This window comes from Excalfactoria chinensis, chromosome 1, assembly GCF_039878825.1.
Source record: "Excalfactoria chinensis isolate bCotChi1 chromosome 1, bCotChi1.hap2, whole genome shotgun sequence".
NCBI classification, from domain to species: Eukaryota; Metazoa; Chordata; class Aves; order Galliformes; family Phasianidae; genus Excalfactoria; species Excalfactoria chinensis.
Window position 1 is genome coordinate 124,875,732 of NC_092825.1, and position 21,178 is coordinate 124,896,909.

General features: G+C 41.9%; 1 protein-coding gene across 1 annotated transcript in view; it reads right to left on the bottom strand.

Moving 5' to 3' along the window:
• Positions 1 to 18,054, bottom strand: part of VWA3B (von Willebrand factor A domain containing 3B) — a 65,883-nt gene extending 47,829 nt beyond the window's left edge. The window contains exons 1-7 of the mRNA XM_072340980.1: positions 17,908 to 18,054; positions 14,986 to 15,241; positions 12,886 to 12,980; positions 10,260 to 10,510; positions 8,416 to 8,575; positions 4,775 to 4,944; positions 2,806 to 2,930 (exon numbers count right to left, since the gene is read on the bottom strand). Coding sequence (XP_072197081.1) covers positions 2,806 to 2,930; positions 4,775 to 4,944; positions 8,416 to 8,575; positions 10,260 to 10,510; positions 12,886 to 12,980; positions 14,986 to 15,241; positions 17,908 to 18,054 — 1,204 coding nt within the window. The remainder of the gene's footprint in view (positions 1 to 2,805; positions 2,931 to 4,774; positions 4,945 to 8,415; positions 8,576 to 10,259; positions 10,511 to 12,885; positions 12,981 to 14,985; positions 15,242 to 17,907) is intronic.
• Between the last annotated feature and the right edge of the window lie 3,124 nt (positions 18,055 to 21,178).

The window sequence follows — 21,178 nt, forward strand, 5'->3', positions numbered from 1 at the left end:
CATGGTCTAATCGAACTGGGCAGAAAGATTTCTGCCTGAGTTTACAGTCAGCCTCATCACCGTTTAGTACATGCCTTATTGGTGTACCCAGGTGGGACCCAGAGGAGTTTAACGGATATGTGCGAAAGAACAAATGCGAGAAAGATGCAGTGAGCACAGTTTTCTTTATGAAGGCGTTTGAGTCTAACTTCACTCATTGGGCCAGAATGTCTGCATGCCTTATTAGATCTTTGAATACCTCCCTACCATGGGATCCACCAGAGTTGCAGCTGCTTGGATCCCAATCAGTCGGTAATGTAACATGGAATAAGAAAACTCAGAAGTGGGAACGTCCAGTTAGATGTCTATATTTTTCGGGTTTTAAGACACCGGGTCAATTGTCTAATCATAAGGTATGGCAGGGCCTGCTTGGGAATAGGACACCATTACAGAGAAGAATTGGATCCGAAACTTTCACTTTAGTTAACCCCATTCGATATGACACATATAGGTTGTCAGGGGCATATTGTGGTTTTTCTGCTGAAAGGGTGGAGGGATTCTCTCGTCCTTGTTCCGGGGATGGCTCCGAGAATGCATTTGCAGACCATTGCATAAAGGAGGGTGGGAATTGGCTCTCTTACAATCAGAAGCATGTGGTACGTCATCCTAACGGGTCCAACTATAATATCTCATGCTATTGGGGTCCTGACAATCTAGCATGCTCTGGTTGTTGTGCTCGGAAGGAACCTTTGACTGGGGAAGGATTATGGAGCAATGGTACAGCCAAAGCTCTTCCTAAGGGTATATTCTTGATATGTGGGGATAGAGCTTGGCAAGGGATACCAAAGAATCCAGTTGGGGGTCCGTGTTATTTGGGAAAATTGACACTGTTGGCTCCCAATCATTCTGCGGTGATTAATGTTATGAAAAGCATGGTTCGAGTGCAACGCCAGAAACGATCAATAAAAAATCTGGATCGGGATTGTGGGGATGAGGTTCAGTTGTGGGGTCCCACAGCCAGAATCTTTGCGTCAATCTTAGCCCCAGGAGTAGCTGCAGCCCAGGCGCTGAGAGAAATTGAGAGATTGGCTTGTTGGTCTGCGAAAGAAGCTAATGTCACCACAATGGTCTTGTCGGAACTCCTGATGGACATTAATAACATCAGACATGCTGTTCTCCAGAACAGAGCTGCGATAGACTTTCTGCTACTGGCCCAAGGGCACGGATGCAAGGACTTTGAAGGGATGTGCTGCTTCAATCTGAGCGACCACAGTGATTCAATTCATAAGAAGTTGGAGTGGATGCAAGAGCATACCAAGAAAATTGCAATTGATGATGCATTCGGCAGCTGGCTGGATGGACTATTTGGTAATATTGGCCCATGGCTTAAACAGTTTCTTAAAGTATTAATTATAGGGATTTTAGTTTTCTTAGCTTTAATGATTTGCCTACCTTGTGTGTTTCAATGTATCCAGGGTTGTTTACAGCGTATGATAGAAAGAATATTTAATGACAAAATGGAGTGCCAACGGATATATGATAAGCTTTAAGAAGAAGAAGGAACTGTATAAACCCAAGATGCCTTGGATATAATAATTAGAAAACCACTAATATTATTAGACATTGCACTACCTACCTCTGCATGAATTGTAGCTTGTCTACCTCACTTTTTAGATAACTTATATATTTTAGATTTATATGGAGACTAACATTTTTATATATTAGGTTTAGGACTAGCGTTCGCGTTGTAACGGGACATGACTTTATTGAGCATGGGGAGGGGGAAATGTTGTATTAGGCATCAGCGAGATCTCGTGCTGTAACGCGATAGGTCTTCCCATGCTCAGTAATGCATATGTATTAGATGAAATAGGAGCCCTATATAAGGGACTCACGAGGTTAATTAAACGCCATTTTACCACCCACCACATTGGTGTAAGCAGTGCGTAACTTGGCCACGGGGCCGTCGGAAGCACATTACAAAGGACGTGATTCCTTAAGGTTACTTGATTAAGGTAACAGGGATGTGAGCCAGGAGATAAAAGAGGCCTTACATCTGCTGATACTTAAGAAAAAACATTTTTTTCAACTGAAAAAGCCTGCTGATAAAGATATCAGACTTGACATACACAGACTCACTTCACACTGGTTCAGTCCTACTGAATAGTAAGGCTGACTTTTCCCAGTGTAAGTAGCACTGTGACTAAGAAGAACCATGCTGAGAGCTTTCTGTCCAGCTCCACTCACAGTAAAATGGAGGTTCTGCTTCTCCTCTGCTTCTTTCTGTTTCTTCATCTCACATTTTTTTCATCTTTTCCCTCTCACTTTGCGCCTTCTCTCTAGTTCTTTTTACTGTGCTCTCTGCCTGCCTGTCTTTGTGATAAATTCAAAGCTTGAGAGGAGGAAGTCAACCATATGTGGGTTTAATTCTTTGGTATTAGCCATGAACTAGGTCTCCTTGATGTGGCTGTTGTGTCAGATGCCATTCGTATCTCTTTCATCTCCCTTTCTGCCATTACTTTCTACAGTACCACCAGGACATTAGCTCTGCTGTGTTTATCTTTATTCTCTGAAATAAATGTTCTTGCTCCTAATTCTTTTTTCACTTGTCTTTCATTCTCACATGCACATCCTCTACTCACCTCACTTCTCTCTTTTCCTTTCCCTCTCCTTCCCGCTGACAGCATTTCCACCTTACAAACTTTGTTCCCACCCCGCCCATGCCTACAGAAGGTTTATTTTGATTTAACACTAAGCAAATTCCTACATTACATCGTTACCTTGAAATTTCACTGAAAAATACAATTTGGTTTTAAAATGATCTACCTAGCGGCATTCTCCCTTTCCATTTTCTGGAATTCCGGGCAATTAGACCTTTCCCATCTTCTTCGCATTTTAGTGCAGGTCCAGTAGCATCTCTATAGTAATTCTTCTCAACAAAAGCATGGAATCTGTAAAAAAAATGGGGTTTCATCAGTCTGTAAACTTTGCAAACACTTTTCTAGCTTAAATGTGAATGTCACATACGCAAGATCGTAGCAACACACAACACTGGAATTATTTCCTTATCTGTCCAAGATAATCAAATGTTCAATTACAACAATATTATGAATGTTACCAAACTTTTATATACATGTATGTACTTTTTAATGTTTCTACCTGAAGCACGTATTTTCATTTTGGTATCACTTACTCTGAGGCACATTCCTTTTCAATCATCTGGAAATTTGTTTTTAATTAATGCTCCTAACAGCTGAGCAAGCATGTCATTCGAGATATCTGAGAGGATACTAACACCTTTTAATTAGATTATCCTTCCAGTTCAAAGCCCAACAGGAACATTTATTTCACTATCGACACACAATCAGGAAGTCAAGCAGACTTCATTTACCCTCATTCTCAAAACAGACAAGCTCCCAGAGCAGGAAAAAGATGCCTTTCCAAAACAGAACCACACCAGAATCAGGCTTAAATCAAGAAAAACCCATGAACTTAACAATTCCCATGAGGAAGCTGACAATCTTTTAGACACTTACTGGCAAATATCCACCAGCAAGATATTTGTGGCCTCTGCACCAAAGCTATACTATTATTAGTGCAAAAAAAATAGGGAAGATAGCGGGAATCATATAAGGAAAAACAATTCCTTAGAGCTCCTTGTCACAACTCTTCTTGCCTCTTTTTCTGCCATGAAAGAAACATTTATTTTCCTCTTATAAAGGAGGGAAAAACACTGCCAAATGAAAGGTGGTGACCAATAATGTATGTGGTATCATGGAGCTACCACAGTTCATTTAAACACATATCAGAATAAACACAATTTCCTGCAGTCTTGGCTTTTGGCAGACACTCCACCTCTTAAAAGCTACTTCTAAACACAGACGGCTATGAAAGAGCTAACCAGCTGCCATCTTACCAATTGCTCTGCTGTCATTTGGGAGATTTCTACTGTTGGAGACCTTCCCACTCTTCACAAACAACAGTGAAACAAAGCTACAGCAGGCATTTCACAGCTCTGTAACTGTATAGTGACTTCTGTTAAGCAGAAAAACACCTTATCAGCTCCTATTGGCCTCTTGCTGTTCAGCCAGAGTTAGGTAGTGTGGCTCTTTTTGTTTATTCATTTGTTTTCCTTATTTTGATATTAGGATCAAGATTAAAGTTGTATTATCCCTTTCTAATGAAGGCTGACTCTCTCCACACAGCTGGTTCCCAGGATAAAGTAGCCAACAACCATATGGAATATATCAATTTCCACCAACCACACTGAAAAAGCAGGGTGTAGAACTGCAGTTTCACACAAGGCCTAATGGATAACACTACTTCAATTTCCTGTTGATCCAGGCAGTGCCTATTTAGGACAGGCATTACCTTTCAAGTACATGTTTGCATGACACTTGATCCAAAAAAACTCTACATCCTTTGCTGGTGGCTGTGGATATTACCAAAGTACAGAGCAATATGACGAAAACTTTATGTTGCCACTCATTCTCCTAAACAATTTTCAGACTTTCAAAGAGGAGGAGATGACAGATGATTCAGGATATAACTAAGGAATGGACCTTCTTCAAGCCAGTAAGCACATAGATGGAGAGAGAAGGTCTGTTTGAGTAGATGCTGTACTTCAGTTATAGCTCTTAGATTATTTCCGTTGTTTATCCAGACCACTTACTGAGCTGGTTTGTCTCATTTTCCTCATGAGAAAAACAGGGATAATATTCAGGTATCTTCAGATAGAATTCCTAGCAGCAGAACAGAAGTGCTGAAATCTTAAACTGCTCCTTCTTCGTCATACCTGCCAGAGGCCAAGTGGCTCAGCTCCTTCAGAAAAACAACAGTTTCGTCTTCCCTGGCATTAAAAGATACAGTGTTGACTGGACAGGGGCAACCAGAAACCTTCTCAAGGAGTAGCTTCTTTGTGTCCGCTGGAACGTCACCCACCACAAAGTAATAAACAGCTTCAATCTGTCATAAAACAAAACCAAAACAAAATAAGGAATTGGGAAGTCTGTTTTACGTAGATTCATTCAAAGCCCTGTGCTGTGCTAAGCACCAATATGAAACTTAGGTAGAATCAATACATTGCTTGAGTTACCAAATGTGCAGATTTTCAGTTCTCCTTCTCACTTATCATAGCAATTCAGAGGAAGTCTACAAAAAATTCCTAAAGTGAGAAGAGAACGTGGCCCACAGCTCACAAGCCTGACTCTGCCCAGAACAAGCCCCTTCCCACAGAAGATAACTGAAACCAGAGAGAGGTGCGAAGAAGGGCAACTGTGTTAATAGCCAAGAAAAGGCTCTGTGCTACATTCCACTTGGGGGGAAGAAGGGCACAATCTTGATGCCTTTCCAGGGCTGAAAAGCAACATGTACATTAATACCAGACATGCTTTCATTGGCAACATATATTTTGAGAAGGAAAGATGCATCATTCTTTGAATGCTACCACAGGTATTTGCAGATAATTCATATTTTTTTATACTTCTGAGGCAGAGGGAACTTGACAGGTTTGTTATGAACACACACACTTATGTTATGAAAACATTATTGCAAGAAGACAGAGAAGTTGAAGAAATGCCCTTTGCTTTTTGCTTGCATATTACGTTATGGTGGATTTAATATTGCCTGCACATAACCATGCAAAATGAATAACTAGTAAATACGCTCCTTGAATTTTCACCAACATTAACAACAAAAGTAACCAACACTTAACCCACGACAATGTTCAAGACAGTAAGAATAGTGTATTGACTCTAAGGCATACCCACAGTACATATCTATTGACAAATAGAGACCAGTAGCTGTTTAACAGGAAATCTGCATTCAGGAATGGTGAGGAGTATTCTGGCTACTGGTCAGCTCTGGAAAGACATTTCCTCCAAGCAAGAACCTCACAAATTGACACAGCAGCACCTTGGGTTTTCCCAGGTCTCATACAGGGGGCTGGGCATCCCATGTGGAAGTCAGGGCCCATACTAAAGGACCATGCTTGCATGGGAGCAAGCAGCTCTGTTGTCAGCCAGGTATCCTGGCATCACTGACAGACAAATGCTAAAGTTAAATAAAAGAATGAACATCTTTCATTAAAGCGCAAAGTTAACACAACACTTATCAGCTTTATAAGCAGGTGCACAGAATCAAAATAAATCAAGACTTGCACACATCTGTGCTTTGGTTCAGTTCTGGAAGGTTCCCTCTGTGTTTCATCCAGCTAAATAGTTGTCAGAGCATGCATGCAGCTCTTCCAGCTGAGACCCAGGCCTTGGACAACACCCTTGTCCTGTTAGTTCCTTTTGATGAAGAGGCTCCTGACCTGGGGGAACATATGCAGATTGCACGACCACTTTTCTTTGACTTCCCTTAGATTCACATCTTCTCCCCTTCCCTCCTAAGGTTGCCAATAATTCATAAATTCAGTATTTAATAAGGGTATTAATTTTCACACTTCCTTCAAGTGCCTGCCTCTGCGGCTTCTAAAATGCTGAAGTTTCTTAGGAATAGCTGATGCAGAACCAGTTCCTCAAGAAAATAAACAGAATGTCTAATTCACTCCACTTAAACATAGCAATACCATACCGTGAAGGAAGTGTTCCTTACAGAACAGCAGGGAAAGGTTCAGACTTTTCCATTTATTCCTCCATGTAATTTATGCAGCAATCCATACACAACAGAAAGCTCCTCACAACCTTTACCTGGGAGGGGAGGTACATTAGGAGGGGTGACCCACATTTTGCAGAGTGGCACCTGTGTAGAACTGGAAGTTAGAGACCATGGATGCATCTGCAGCAAGAAGAGCCCAAAGGACTGCGGCCTTACAGCATGGCGATCTTGAGCCTGGCACTGACAGGTCATGAGAAAAGGAAATCTAGGGACTTGCCACACGTGGAAGAAAAACTCAACTTAATGGAATGACAGGAAGAGCCAAGTCTAGGGAAAAAAGGAGCTATTGTTTTGGAGAAATTTCTGTTGACAGAAGCAGTTCTGAGAAATGAGTCATTTATGACTGTTCAGTGAGTACGCAGGTCTTGCCTAGGACTGAAAGGGGTCTCCTCCAGCCAGCAGTACAGCCTGCGCTCAAACTGAACTGTCAGTTATAAATGATAATGGCTGTATTTAGGAGTAATTAAAGTCTGTCTTACACGGATCACCTGCCAAAACAGGCTCCCCCAGATTACCCATTAGCCCACCAATGTCTAGAAAAAATAACAGATGCCTCACTGTTGGAAGAATTTTAATCTCTGTGTGTCTGTGTTCAGACTCAGGTCCAACAAGCCTTTTCTTCATCCAGACAGTATTGAAATCCAAAGATCATCTTTTTGTTTCTCACCAGAAAATCTGTAATACACTGCAAATTGAAAATGCTAGCATAATTTATGAAGGGGACATTTTAAATAGCGGTCATAAAAAAATGTCACTGTTGCACAATTTTCTCCTCACTCAGTTCCTCTCTAATATCACTTTCAAAACATGAAGGTTCATCCAGCTGAGAATTCATCTGCACGGGGAGCAAGAAGGAAACTCAAGCAAAATCCACCTTCTCTTTCAAAAAGCGTCTCACAATGAAATTTACAAGGGAGTTAGGACTGGATCTGTGCACAGGCGTGGACTCTAATGGCAGTGCAAACTAATGATCCTAACCCACACGATTTTCCATTGAATCTGGCTGCCAGGAACTGAATTTATATTGGAAGCCAATTTCATAAAATCTTTCTTTTACAGTACAATTTTTAACTGACTAGCTCATGTGATGGCACATATCTTTTACGTTTTGTCACTTCTGCTCTAAATGAATAATGCAATACGGTACTCTGAAAAATAGTCAGAATTCAATTGTAACAATAGCTGCATATGCTTTGTCTTTTTTGCCCTGAAATAAATTATAGCTGTAACCTGGGTGATGAAAAAAAACTATTTCAAGACTCCTGCTGTCAACAAATGCATAAAGAAATCTCTGTACTTAATATTTTGGATTTTAAGTACAATTATTTTTTCAAAAGCATTTTGGATACAGTACAAAATGAAAATGCTTTCCTTGTCTTCAATAATCTTGACACTAGGAATATTTTCAAGAACTTGGAACCCTGAAAAACACATATGGCAAAGAAAGTGGAAGTCAGGGTATTTTTCCTTTAATGACTGTATATTTTTCTATGTGCTCCAAAAAAAGAAAACACAAGATTTTGCCTTCACGATACAGTAAATTTACAGAAGCAAGCCATCAGTAAAAGTAGCATGCAGTTACTGTTGGGGAAAAAGAAAAAAGAAGAAACAAACAAACAAAAAAAACAACAACACAAAAAGACCACAGAAAAAGCCTTCCAAATCCTCCCACTAATATTTATCTTTCACATTTCATCGGGGCAAATCACAGTAGCCAGTTTGGCACCGAATACTCTTGGATTTACTTGAGGCTACTGAAAAGATGTATGAGCTTACCGTCCCATCACTCATGGCTTCCACCAGGGCTCCAGCAGAGGTGGTACTGCTGGCAGCTGTTGTGTGGTCCAGCTTCCAGAGCCACTTAACAGCAGATTTTATAGTATATTCAGACACAGGAGCAGATTTCTCTTGCCACTTCATAAGATCCTCAGCAGCCCTGCAAGTGACATTAACTATAAATCAAAAGTAGCGAGAAAAGTTCTGACAAAGCAAAACGTCGGAGCTTTTCTACTCTCAGTATTCTTATGGATTGTTAAGTAATAATAACAATAAACCATATATATTAAATCTACACTTGCAATAAAAGTAGAGGTAAAATGAAACTCTTAGAAAAAGAACTATTGTTTAAGCCAGTTGTTGAAAGCACATCCAAGAGGGCTACAGTACTTTACAGCTCCTGATTCATGTTTGTCCTTTTGGTTATTTATCACCCATTTATTATAAAAGCACATATATATATCTATTTTTAATAGGTGTACAAAAGCAATCTGGCTTCTCTTTCCAAGACTTGGCCCTCAGATCATTTCAACCTACTTCTGCTTCTTTTTTAAAAAAGAGCTGATCTTCATTTGCCCATCCAAGTAAGACTCAAGAAGCAAGCTTTTAAGTATTTAATTGGTCAAATGCCCTTTGTCTTTGGCATTACAGAGGTACAAAGCATATTTGCATGTATACCTCCTTATGCACATATGAAGAGACAAAAGATAAGTATAAAACAATAACAGATTCCAATAAAATAACTGATTCCAGGATCTGTGACATTCCGCCAAGCACCACTCTGAATATTTCCTTGTAAACCTAAAGAGAAGTACATTTTCTCAGATTCTTTGTGAATAGCTTGTGAGCTATTCGTCCTTTGTCTCCCTCCTGCAACAAACAGGAAAATCGATGAACACATCTATTGTGCCTCAATTTTGACTTAGCTTAGCACATCATCATTGAAGAAATTATTTCATGTGCTTCTTGAAAGCTAGGGAAATCATCTCCTATTATTTAAGTCGAGTGTACCTTAAGGTAGAGAATTAAGACAGGGAAACACAATCAGATCTATAGGGTAAAGCATGCATAAAATATTAAGAATCATAGTGGGGTTGAAAGTAATCTTTATGGAACCTATTCCATATTTGTATGGCCCAATTTGTGCATCATTTTTTCCATAGTCTCAAAATTCCATTCATATACATAAACCCAAGCTTATGACTTCAAACACTTAACATAAAAATGAGAATTTGTGCAAAGATGCATAAATTTGAATAGCTGCTTCTATTTTTCAACTTGTAACTAAGCCCAGATTCATTTACTCATGTTAAAGAACAAGCGTTTGTCTTTTGTTATGGAAATCCAGTATTGTTTCCTAGACCTACTACTTATTTCTGTGACCATGGAAATCTATAGAAATACAAATGACTATGCCTGTGTCTATGGTACGTGGGGGAGTGTATGTTCAGCTGTAAGGCAGAAACTGTACTGCCTGAAGACACAAAAATACCCAGGCAGTCAGGTGGGACCTCACTGTTTCTCTTTATAATACTTGAGACACATTACTGAAGCGAATTACTGCTGTTGCAAAGCATCCCTTGTCTTTCTGGTTTCCTACATGTGCTACGTTTGTGAAAGGCTTGTATCACCATTTGGTTTCTGTTAGCCTTTATCCTCTCCTCAGGGTAACAATGGTTTTTTGTTAAATGGAAGCGGCAAACTCAGCGTTACTCCGGGTTAAACTTGGTGGAAATTCTATACGAATTGCCATGACACAAATCACATTATCCAAACACATAACTGTATGATGTAAGACTCTTGCTCTCCAACAGCAGGCAGACGTGGACTCCTTTTCTTCTTACCGAATGAGGTTGAATTTGGCAATTTGTGTCACTTGTTCCACAAGAACCATAGAAAGTGCATCACGGCATAGATCAAACTCGGTTGGAGCTGCAGTGCCAAAATCCAAAACAATGACAATGTGCCGTTCTTGAATCACTCCAAAGATCAGCCGGCTTTCAGTGGTTAACCATTCCATTCGTTGCTGATACAGCTCAATAGCTCCCATTAGACATTCCACAAAATGAAGAATCGGCTCTTTTTTGGCTGTCAGCTTTATTTAAATAAGGGAGAGAGAGGAACTGAACATTAAAACAACACAAATGAAGCCCCAAGCCTAGCACAGCTGCAGTAACTGGTTTGCAAGTGCCAGATATGCCGGCCAAGGTAGCACTGAAAACAACCCATTTTTCTCCCGCTATTTCAGAAGCAAATACTTGACAAACGTATCTAAGCCATAACAGAAAAGACGCTGCATTTCGTCCTAATTGCCTTTCATAATCTTTTTATACAGGCATGGGACACTGCCAGTGGGTTGTCTGCCTTGTCTGTCTCAAGACCGGAGCAATTAGAGTAAGCTGAACAGGAGCGAGGATGGAGAAAGGGCTGCAGAACAGATGGATGAACAAACAGGAACACAGACACTTTGTACCTTCTTAGATCAGAATTTTGACTGGCTCTTAAAACGCTGCACAGCCATACAAGGGAGTGAACAGTTTGCTGCTGGGGCACTTCAACCTCCACCTTGTCTTTAGCATTTGAAAGGAAATGTAAAAGGCTTCCTATTTGCGCTATTATTTCACTAACAATGCCCAACATCACAGCTTAACTATTTAAGGGAAGGGGCTTAGGCAAATGCAGTCGACAACTAAAACTTCTCGTGTCATAATAATAAATTAAGAAAAACGTTGATTCAGCACAAAAAACAGGAGACCCTCCCTATGTACTTATCTATGAATGTTCGCTGTGCAAAAAGATCTGCAGGCTTAAAAACTCACCGCAGATTCCGGTAAAAATGTATCCCCAGTATCTCTGACCTATTTAAGTTAATTTACCTACCACCTTCTGCCTTCAACTGGCTTTCCAGGACTAATTCAAAACCTTGGAGCTACAAATGTTTGTAAACAAGAATATTTCTCAGTGAGAAATCAGTCTGCAAACTCCTTCCTCTGCTCTGTGTTTTTCACTGCTCTTTATTGTAAGCTAGGGCACTGTAAAATGCCTCCCAGACATACAGCGGGCTGTCTGCAGGGGAACGGAGGCCTGGGAAAAGAGAGCTCAGAAGGTCCGGTTTCCTATCGCTGCCAGACTCACAAAACAGCATCCTGCACTGCACCGATCAAATTCCATCTTAAAATAAAGCACTTTTCTTGCCCCACCCTTTTGCTTCTAATTGGCCAGTTCAGATTCCCATTTCTCTGAGGGGTTGGAAAACTTCTGGCCGTCCACTCTACGTTTATTCATGGCAGTTCACATCCATTTATTCTTAGACTAGCATGACTTTGAGCATAGAAAATAGTAGCTCTTCTTGGTGCCTGCAATCTGCCTTTCTGGAAGCGTCTAAGTGCATTAGGTCTACCATTTTTCAGTCTTCTTAGGTCTTAACTAAATACATCAACCAAGACCTCTTACAAGATCAGCACTCCCTTGCCAACCATCCTACTAGCTCTTCCAGGTACCTACTCCAATTGGAATTGCTTCTTACCCTGTGGTAACTGCACATAATATCATGCACCATATTCTAAATGAGATCTAACCAGATGTTGTATAATAGCACTGCTACTTTAAGACTACCACGGATGTCTTTTCCCCTGCTCCATATACGCCCCATGATTAAAATACGTTATGTAGATATTTCATATGGGATTAATGCAATAAAAAATGAGGGATGAAGGATCCTTGAGATAGTTCTTTTCCCATTTTCACACCTGGTGCCTCAGAAAAGATTCAAGCTACCAGGAGGAAAAAAAAATGACAAGCTATTCGTTTTTGTAAAATCCTTTATGAATTAACTCTCTCCCCTTCTAGCTCACATGAGTATCTTTTCAGTCCAATCCATCCTCTCAACAATGGGACAGCCAGCAGCTGTTACTAAGACATTCCTTAGAACATGAGGCCGGGCAGAGATCCAGCTAGCTCTCTATAGACCGGGCAGAGCCTTTTGCGACCCACTGGCACTGAGCAAAGCAGCATTTTGCATTGGCAATGGCAGTACATTATGTTGTCTAATTTCAGCATCCCCGTTTGTTTTATTGACTGCAAGTACTTCAAAAAAAAAAAATCCAAAAAAAAAGAAAAAACAAAACCCTCAGCTGAGCATCTTCTTTTTAAGTGCTCTTTCTTTCAAAACAGAGTAAATGTTGCTTAGAAACAGCAGCCTTCTTATATGGAAAGATTTACTGCAGTGCTGCACCAAGACAAGAGTGTGAGACTCCACAAGGAAAAACACAAAAAGATATCTAGCTTCTTTACTGCTATCAGTAATATTTCAGAAAACAGGGGAAAAAAAATAGATCAAAAGATAAAGTTGTCACACAACAAATGTATGTATTTAGTGTCATAGGGAGACATTATAGTCATATCATCCTGCTTACAGTGATAAGAAGTTCTAAGTGCACAGGGAAGCTACCACAAGTCAGTTCCACTTACATTATACACGCTGCCATCGTGTGCTCTCGTGTATTGAGGAAACAGACCATCTGCATACCGAGAAGCCACAAGTTTCCCCAAAGTGGTCACATAATCTACAGTAAAGGTTACAAAAGAACAAGTTATTAATCATCAGGATTACTTTCACAATGTTCTGTTCTTCTAAGGCACATGCAGTCCAAAGGAGAGTAATTCTTGCTCTTGTTGTCGTGTACTTCGCTTAATATCTTTCTACAGAACTGTAAAATCAGAATTGAGGGAAATCTTTTTAAAGGAATGAGGATTCTTTAGATATATCAGGCTTTGAATGAGAAGGAGCTTCTCCCATAGCAAAGTACATGTGTCCTTCGGGTCTTCTTCAGAATGGCATGCATAGTATTCATTCATGAAGCACATGCATCCATACTGATCTCTGGACATTTCAGAAATTCAAGAGAAATTCAAGTGACATCAAATTACGATTTTTTTCTGCCTATGTTTATGTTGGGGTCCTGAGGGCACCAACAGGCCTCGGTTATCCTGATCAGCCTTGCCTGGGGCTTCTACCCACTAACAGTGCTTAGGCCTAGGCACCCAGTCTTTGCTTGTTTGGCAAGATGTGCCTGCTTCATGTTCTGGTGGTGCAGGACTCCTGATTGGCATCTCTCAGCTCTGTACTACAGCCTTGTCTCCAGGCTTGTCTCTGGCTCCATCTCCTGTTCCTGGCTGCACTCCCTAGCTGGACCCTAGAGCTAGTTTGTCACCTCACCTCACCTGGGAGTGTCACTGGATGCTGTTACCAGCACCCTGCTCTGCCTGCTGTGCTCATACACTGCAGGACTTCATCCTGCCTGGGCTGTGGTTGCTTCTGCCTCCTGGTTCACTTTCTCCTCCTAAAGCTGCCCCGCTCTTGCCTCTGCCTATCAGTTTAGTGAGAAGTGTGGGCAAAAGCACACTGAACTATTTACAGGCAAAAAATAATCCATGTGACTTTAATAAAAGAAAGGTTTAGGCAATTAAACTTCTGTATTATCCACTTACCTCACAACAGGACTTGCAAATATTTGTTCATCAAACAAAATACAAAACCAGGGACAGATAATGCTGTTCTCTTACACAACTAAATGGGTGCAGAAATGGGTGCAACTAAGGAAAAGGCTGCACTCTGCTCTCTTTCAGTAGCTAGAAATCTTCTGCAGTAGTTCCACTCACAGGAAAACATGGGGGGGAGGGAATATTTAACGTCACAAAGCAGCTATTCTGTACAGCATGCTGCCCTGCTAAGTTAGTACGTTCTGCTCCTAAAATTACACTGAAACAGCATTAACCCCGCGTAGCAGCTTCTTCTTCATCTACAGCACACAGGATTCCAGGATCTGCACGGCTGGTTTTTGAATGTCCCATGGCCACGAGCCAGCTGAAATCTTAAATTATGCAACCTAGAACAATTGCAATACATTACAACTCCCACTTCTCAGGCGGTAAGCTCTTCAAAGAAAAGAATATTTTACCATGCCTTGCAAAGCACTATTATGGCAGTGATTAATAATTATTAGCAAACTCTTCCCCTCCAGCTGTCAGATAGCTGCAAAGGAACATTTTTCTATAGCCCGATTTTGCACAAAAAGCGGCCTGTATTCTAATCAAATTTAACTGCTTTCTTGAAGCTGGTTTCCTGGAAATAATATTCCTGAACAAGTTGGCGAGCCTGGATGATTAGTAGATTTCAGATTATGGCACTGCGTATATTACATCTGCCATCTAAAGATGGGCAGTCTCGTGGGGTATTATATATGCAGGCAAAAGACTAAGAGCCTCAGTATTGCACGTTCTTTCCCAGCTATAGCTAAACTTACGGAGGACTTGAACTGGAGCCTGAAGTAAAGAAAGCAACTACACAATTCAGTAAGAAAAGCCATTTGGGTACTGAGTCCTCAGATCAAAAGGAGATGGGGTTCCACAGTTCTCCAAACTGGCAACAGCAGAAACAAGGGATACAGCTTCCCTTTCTGCCACTGTTGTAAGATAAGAGACAACATGACACAGTGGACACAAGGGTTCAAAATGAGCAATACACTACAGAAAAAATTACTTTAATTGCTTGTTTGCTTTGTCCAATACCTTTCCTGTGCTGGAATCCGATTTGTGACAAAATCTGGGACAAGGTCAATTTGTTTCTCTTGAGTCCATGAAGCTGAAGCCATTCAGAAGATGAAATGAGGGGCTGTACATCCATGTCCCACTGACTGTCTGCCCAACTCCTTTTCTTTTCTTCTGATTTCTTCTTGTGGTCCTCATGGAAACTTAAATTCTCATGGCCTTGTCTGTACTTTGAATCAAAGGCATCTGTTGTAAAGAGAAATGAAGGGATAACATGCTTAAAGAAAAAAAAAGATTCACTTCAATCATTTGCTTTCTTTCCCATATAGCACAGTACTCTCTATGCATATAGCTCAGTTCTTGTTTTCCTTTGTTATACTGGGCAACAGTCTTAATCTGGAAGGCAGCTCTCAGTTCTACACATATACTTACTGCTATGGTTGAGGTTTTTTCCCCTCTGGTATGTATTCACCTTTAATTCATTAAAGAAAACATCTCTCGTGCTGAAATCCAAGCCCAAACAAAACTAAGTCCAGTTTGCCAACTGGCATTTCTTCCAGCTTCTATGACATCTCTCCTAAATCTTGGGAATGAGAGTTTGTAGGAGGCATCCAAAGAGTGTCAGAGAATCACAACATACACACTAGAAGCATTATGCAATAAACGAGGATCCCGTAACAATATGTTCAACATCTATCATAAGCAATAGCACTGCTAGCAGCAGATCCTGATCATACTGAGAAGCTGGTGAAACTCCCTCATTTCACATCATTTATCACAATTGTAAACAATGGCACTAGCAGCACCTGCTCCAGGCTGCAATGGATCATGTGCACACACAGAATTCCTTGGGCACCAAAGTCCATTTTTATATGAAGTTCTGCAGAACAACAAATGTATCTCAGCACTGATTTACAGTTGGCTGGGATATCTCCACTTGAAAAGGGAGCAGAGGCAGATCAGAGCCTAGAGTGGCTGAGGCAAAAATGGAAGTGACAACAGTAATTCTCTTGCTCCTCAGCACAGAGAAGGAGGACTTTGGTATTTCCTGTTCATTCCCAAAATACTCTGCTCAATTAAAATACCCTTGCTGTATCTAAGTTTATTTTCTGTGGACATATGATGTTTCTGGCCATTTTCCCCAGCAACAACATGACCTGGAATATCCAAGCCCTCCACTTCCCATTTACCATAAGCCAGATGAAATGTAAATATACTGTGCTTCAAAACATAAAGAAGGGTACTCCTATCCTTAATGACTAAAAATAACCCTCGGTCTGGTACAGAATACCATGGAGAACCCACCACTGAAATCAGATACTACAACAACTGACCTGGTTACAAAGGTTCATTAGACAGAATTTGTTCCTCAGTTAATCACACATAGAGGAAATGAAAACGTATTCCCAGAAATCATCCTTCAGTGAGAGCCTTCTGCATGCGGTATGCTGGCACCAGCTCCTTCCCAGTCAGCAGTGCTACCAGCAGGGTGCTGGGTTGGCATGCCTGCAGAGGCTGCTGGCACCTTACCAGCCCTCCTCTCAGTACAGAAGCAGTAACGACAGATGTTAACTCTAAAGAGACACAGGTGAAGGTTTGCAGCTGCTCAGGCTTTGTATATAGTCAGGCACTGTTTATAGTCATTTGAGCAGTTGTTCCCAGTTTCCTCCTCAGAAAAAAAGGCCAGCACAGCACCCTATAAAGAACATGGGTGAGACTGGCACAGCTTCAGAATGCTAGCAACACAGCTAGCAACGTGCACACCACAGTTTAGCAAAGAAAACTACATCACCCAGGAAAACACACAGTGTGTGTAAAAGCAGTCCTGAAACACTCACAGCCACTCCAGGCAAGTGTCTTAAACGAGTTGCCAGTCATGATGGACCTGTTGATTGATAGCTCCTCTTTGCTTCCTTCTTAAGAACCTGAGGAACTGTTATTAAAAAATAAAATAAAAATCTAAAATATTGTCCTTAACAGGTCAATATGATCTGGACCCAGCTGCACACAAGCCCAGGCAATAATAAACTGCAGATGATTAAAGTAAAGATTCTCCTCAAGGAAAATAATAGCATGAAGTAAAAAAGAAAAGCTACCTCTCATATAGCAAAGGCAGATTTGACAGGAGCACGCTTATACTCTGAAATGGGAATGTGGGTACTGGTAATATGGTTTCTCTGCCTTCCCTTTAAGTGATCATTAATTGTAAATTGTATTATATTCTATTATTGCTTTGTATTATACCTTGCTTTTTCTAAAATCCCATTTACGAGTAATCCTGGCACTATCTGAGATGCAGTTTTGTGAAGAGATTCATAACTTTGCCTGTAAGACCACGAGATTATTCACAAAGGAAAAGAATTATGCCTGTGTACCTGTGGTATAAGGCCTGACTGTGACTGAAAGACAACATATGAATAGAAAATAAAATGCCAGAGGAAGCAAGGTAGCATATATTTGCTGCGTGCGCTGCTTTCAGACATAGCATTTTGGTTCTTGTTTTAATAAACAAGATGAAAGGATGAAGGACATTTATGAAGCACTAACAGGCCAGCTGCTAGCTACTGTCATGCAGTAGTTCTTCCTATGGGAAAGGCCAAAATGGGATAAAGTGACTGCATAACCTCCTCCCTCTTTTTTTTTTTTATTTTTATTTTATTTATTTTTATATTTTTTGTAGAAGTGAATGTGCTTTTTATTCCTCTTGCAGATATATTTATTTCTCTCATGCGGGTTAAAATACCCATACAGAAATACATAAACCATTCCAGACTTTCTCCTCCTCCCATGTAAGGACATTAATAGTAAGAAAGGCAGGGAGGAAGTTAAAAAGCCAGGAGTTAGAGCGCATCCTAACACCCGAGCACTCAGCAGATGCCTGCTAGCACAAGAACACCCGGGTGGCAGGAACTTGGCATTCCACCACTAAAAAGGAACATTTACCATAGAGGAGCTGAGGCAGACGGTGCCGGCAGCGAGGCTCATGCCGTTCCTTATGCAGCGCAGAAGCAGCACCGCTGCGCCCTGATGGTAACTGCTGACACACACTTCAGGTGGAGAACAGATCCCAGACACCGTCTCGTTTTGCATACGCCCAGAGGTGTGGTAACAGATTTTCCTATGCTTTGGATGCCCAGCGCTGCTTCCTGGCCACTTTAACCACCACCTGTGTGTGAAGTGCTGGCACTGCATGAAAAAGAGCACTGGAAAGGCCATGGAGCGGCCTCAGTGGAAAACAGCAAATCTACCTCTGGGAAAAGCACACAAGTTGAGAAATGACGACAACCAGGAAAACCACCAACCCAGATTCTCAACCAAAGCACACTATTTTCAAAAGGTGAACATGAGTTCATCCAAGCATAATTCACACCCATCATGCGCTGCAGACTTTTCACAGAAGTGGCTGTGCTTGCTGAGCCCATACACTCATAGATCCACAGACTGCTTTGGGTTGGAAGGGACCTCACAGCCCACCCAGCCCCAACCCCTGCCATGGGCAAGGCTGCCCCCCACCAGCTCAGGCTGCCCAGAGCCCCATCCAACCTGGCCTTGAGCTCCTCCAGGGATGGGGCACCACAGCCACCACAGGCTGCGCCCCCCGGGCCCGGCCCTCACCTGCTTCCGGCAGTGCCATGGCGGCCGTCTCCGCCTCCCTGCTGTTGACCTGGAGACGGTCCGGTTGCTACGGACCGGCCACCCCGCCCCCTCGGGGCCTGCATGCCGGGTATTGTGCCGGTGTCGCGTTCGTTTCCCCGCGGAGAAACCGCACTGAGGTTTCTGGTACTGCAAGCCTTCAGGCCCCGAACCTTGAGTATGTGGTGTTTGCTTATTAGTCTTTGTTAATGTATTTATTTCTCTTGCCCCTCTGTTAAGGGTACAGACTTGGGTGTACAGAAGGGCTGCGAGAGGGAAATGCGAATAAATTCATTGCCAGCAGATGGTACGGACTGAGTGCATTTGGTGCTGCAGGGACCAAAATGACATATGCCATATATATGGCAGGAGAGTCACAAATGTCTGGATTTAGGAGGTCAGAGCTTTGTGTTCTTGTTAATTCTTAGCTTAGAGTAAGCGATTGGCAGTATTTGTATTCAGGTTGGATATTAGGAAAAGCTTCCCCAAAGGAGAGGTGCTGCAGTGGCACAGGCTGCCCAGGGAGGTGGTGGAGTCACCGTTCCTGGAGGTGCTCAAGAACCGTGTGGATGTGTGCTGAGATTTCAGCTGAGGTGGGGTTGTTTTCTTCAGTGTCTGCTGTGGTGCAGTGTTTTGGTTCTAGGAGAAAAACAACGCTGATAACACAACGATGTTGATAGTTGCTGCTGGGCAGTGTTGTACACGGCCAAGGCCATTCTTAGCAAAGGGCTCAGTGAGCTGGGAGGGGATAGAATTAGGACAGCTAACTTGAACTGGCCAAGTTGATATTCCACACCATATTCATGCAGAGTGTTTTAAGGGAGTTGGAGCTCACCTCTCTTCTCTTTTTTGTTGCTTGGGCATCAGCTGGGGGTTGGTGAGCAATTGCTTGTGCATCACTTGCTGTATACATTCATATGTATATAGATATACACACACAGACATAGCCATAACTATTACCCTTCTCCCTATCTTAGTAAATAATGTTATCTCAACCCACAAGTTGCTTTTCTTTTCTTTTTTTTCTTTTTTTTTCTTCCAATTCTCACCCCCATCCCACTGGGAAGTGGGGGAGTAAATGAATGACTGTGTGGTCCTTAGCCACTTGCAGGGCAAAACAACACTGTGGCACCGAGGACCACGGGTTAGTGAGCAATACTGATGATAGGTGAATGGTTTACTAAATGATCTTAGAGGTCTTTTCCAACCTTAATGATTCTGGGATTCTAAAAACAGCTGTGTGTCCTTTGTTCCAGTCAGCAGCACAGCAGATGTAGCATGCTGCTGGAGAAGCCTGGCTGAAAATCATTCCAGTGGAGTGCAAAAAAAAAAAATGCATGCTATAAACCCAAACTCAATATTAAAGAGCTCCTGCTCCTGTCAGAAAGCCAGAAACACAGAACAGGTTTGTTTAGGCAGTACTTGGGCTGCAGATGTTTTCATTTGTCAGCGTAACTTCCATCCAAGCAACAAACACTACAGATCTGCAAAAGTTCTCCTTTGTTTAACTTTATTTATGCAAACATAAAGCAATAAAAGATGGGTTACTTTTGTAGGATCGACTAATCATTCTTACCTACCTACCCGTGTTCAGGCGGAAACCCCAACCCAAGCACATGGCCCAGCTACTCCACACGTGCCCCACTGTTGGCTGCAGCTTTGTGAGACGGCATCATAAACAGAGATAGGACAGAAAAGTGCCTTATAAGGCCAATGTCTCAGTTACCAGCACCTCTTTCTGTCTGGAAGCTGAGTTCCAGCTTCTCCTGCAGTTGGAAGCAAAGGTTTGAGGATGAGCCAGGACTCGACAAATGGTTCTTGATTGCACAACTATTCCCCTGAGGTATAGAAAAGACATTTATTTCTCCGCCAGGAAACAGTTTCCCATTAGGTCATTAAAAATAGTAGGTACTGAGTGTTCTCAGGGTCCTCTCAGACAGGAGCTGCTTTACAGACCTGGATGTTAAGGAGGCTACTTTGAAAGTTTCCCTTGAAAGTTAAAGTGCAATGGGTTTACAAGTAGGCGCCCCCAAATTAATCAAATACATGTCCTGATTTGTTTCCATTTCTTCCAGCAATGTAAGTTCTTTATCACACACCTAAGATGATTGGTTGGGTAGCTTTTTCTGCATTATACGGAATAAGCCTATCTATCTTCATGCCTAAATGTCTGTAAAGGTATTAATCATGGATTAAAAGAAAAGCAATTATGTGTGCTGTGACTGCCTATGCAGAGTCTGCCAAAAACCTTCACTCTGGGCTTGGCTGCCTTGAGCACATGTTGCAAGAAAACATTCCTTACAACAACTGGAGCTACAGCACTTCTGAGCTGACACAGAGCCTGATACAGCCCGGGGCAAAGGCTGGCAAGTGACTTGGAGCTCCCGCCAGTTTCCTGATCACCTGCTGTTGTTTTGTAGGCAGTGAGCTTCCCAGGGCAGATGACAAGATGCTCCCAGCACATCAGATACACGTAGCTCTCTGTTGGTGTGGAAGCCCCGCCTGGCCGCTGCTCACCGTTCATCTCACACTGAAGAGAGGAATGAGTTCTCCAGATGCCGCCACGGGATGAGGCAAGGCC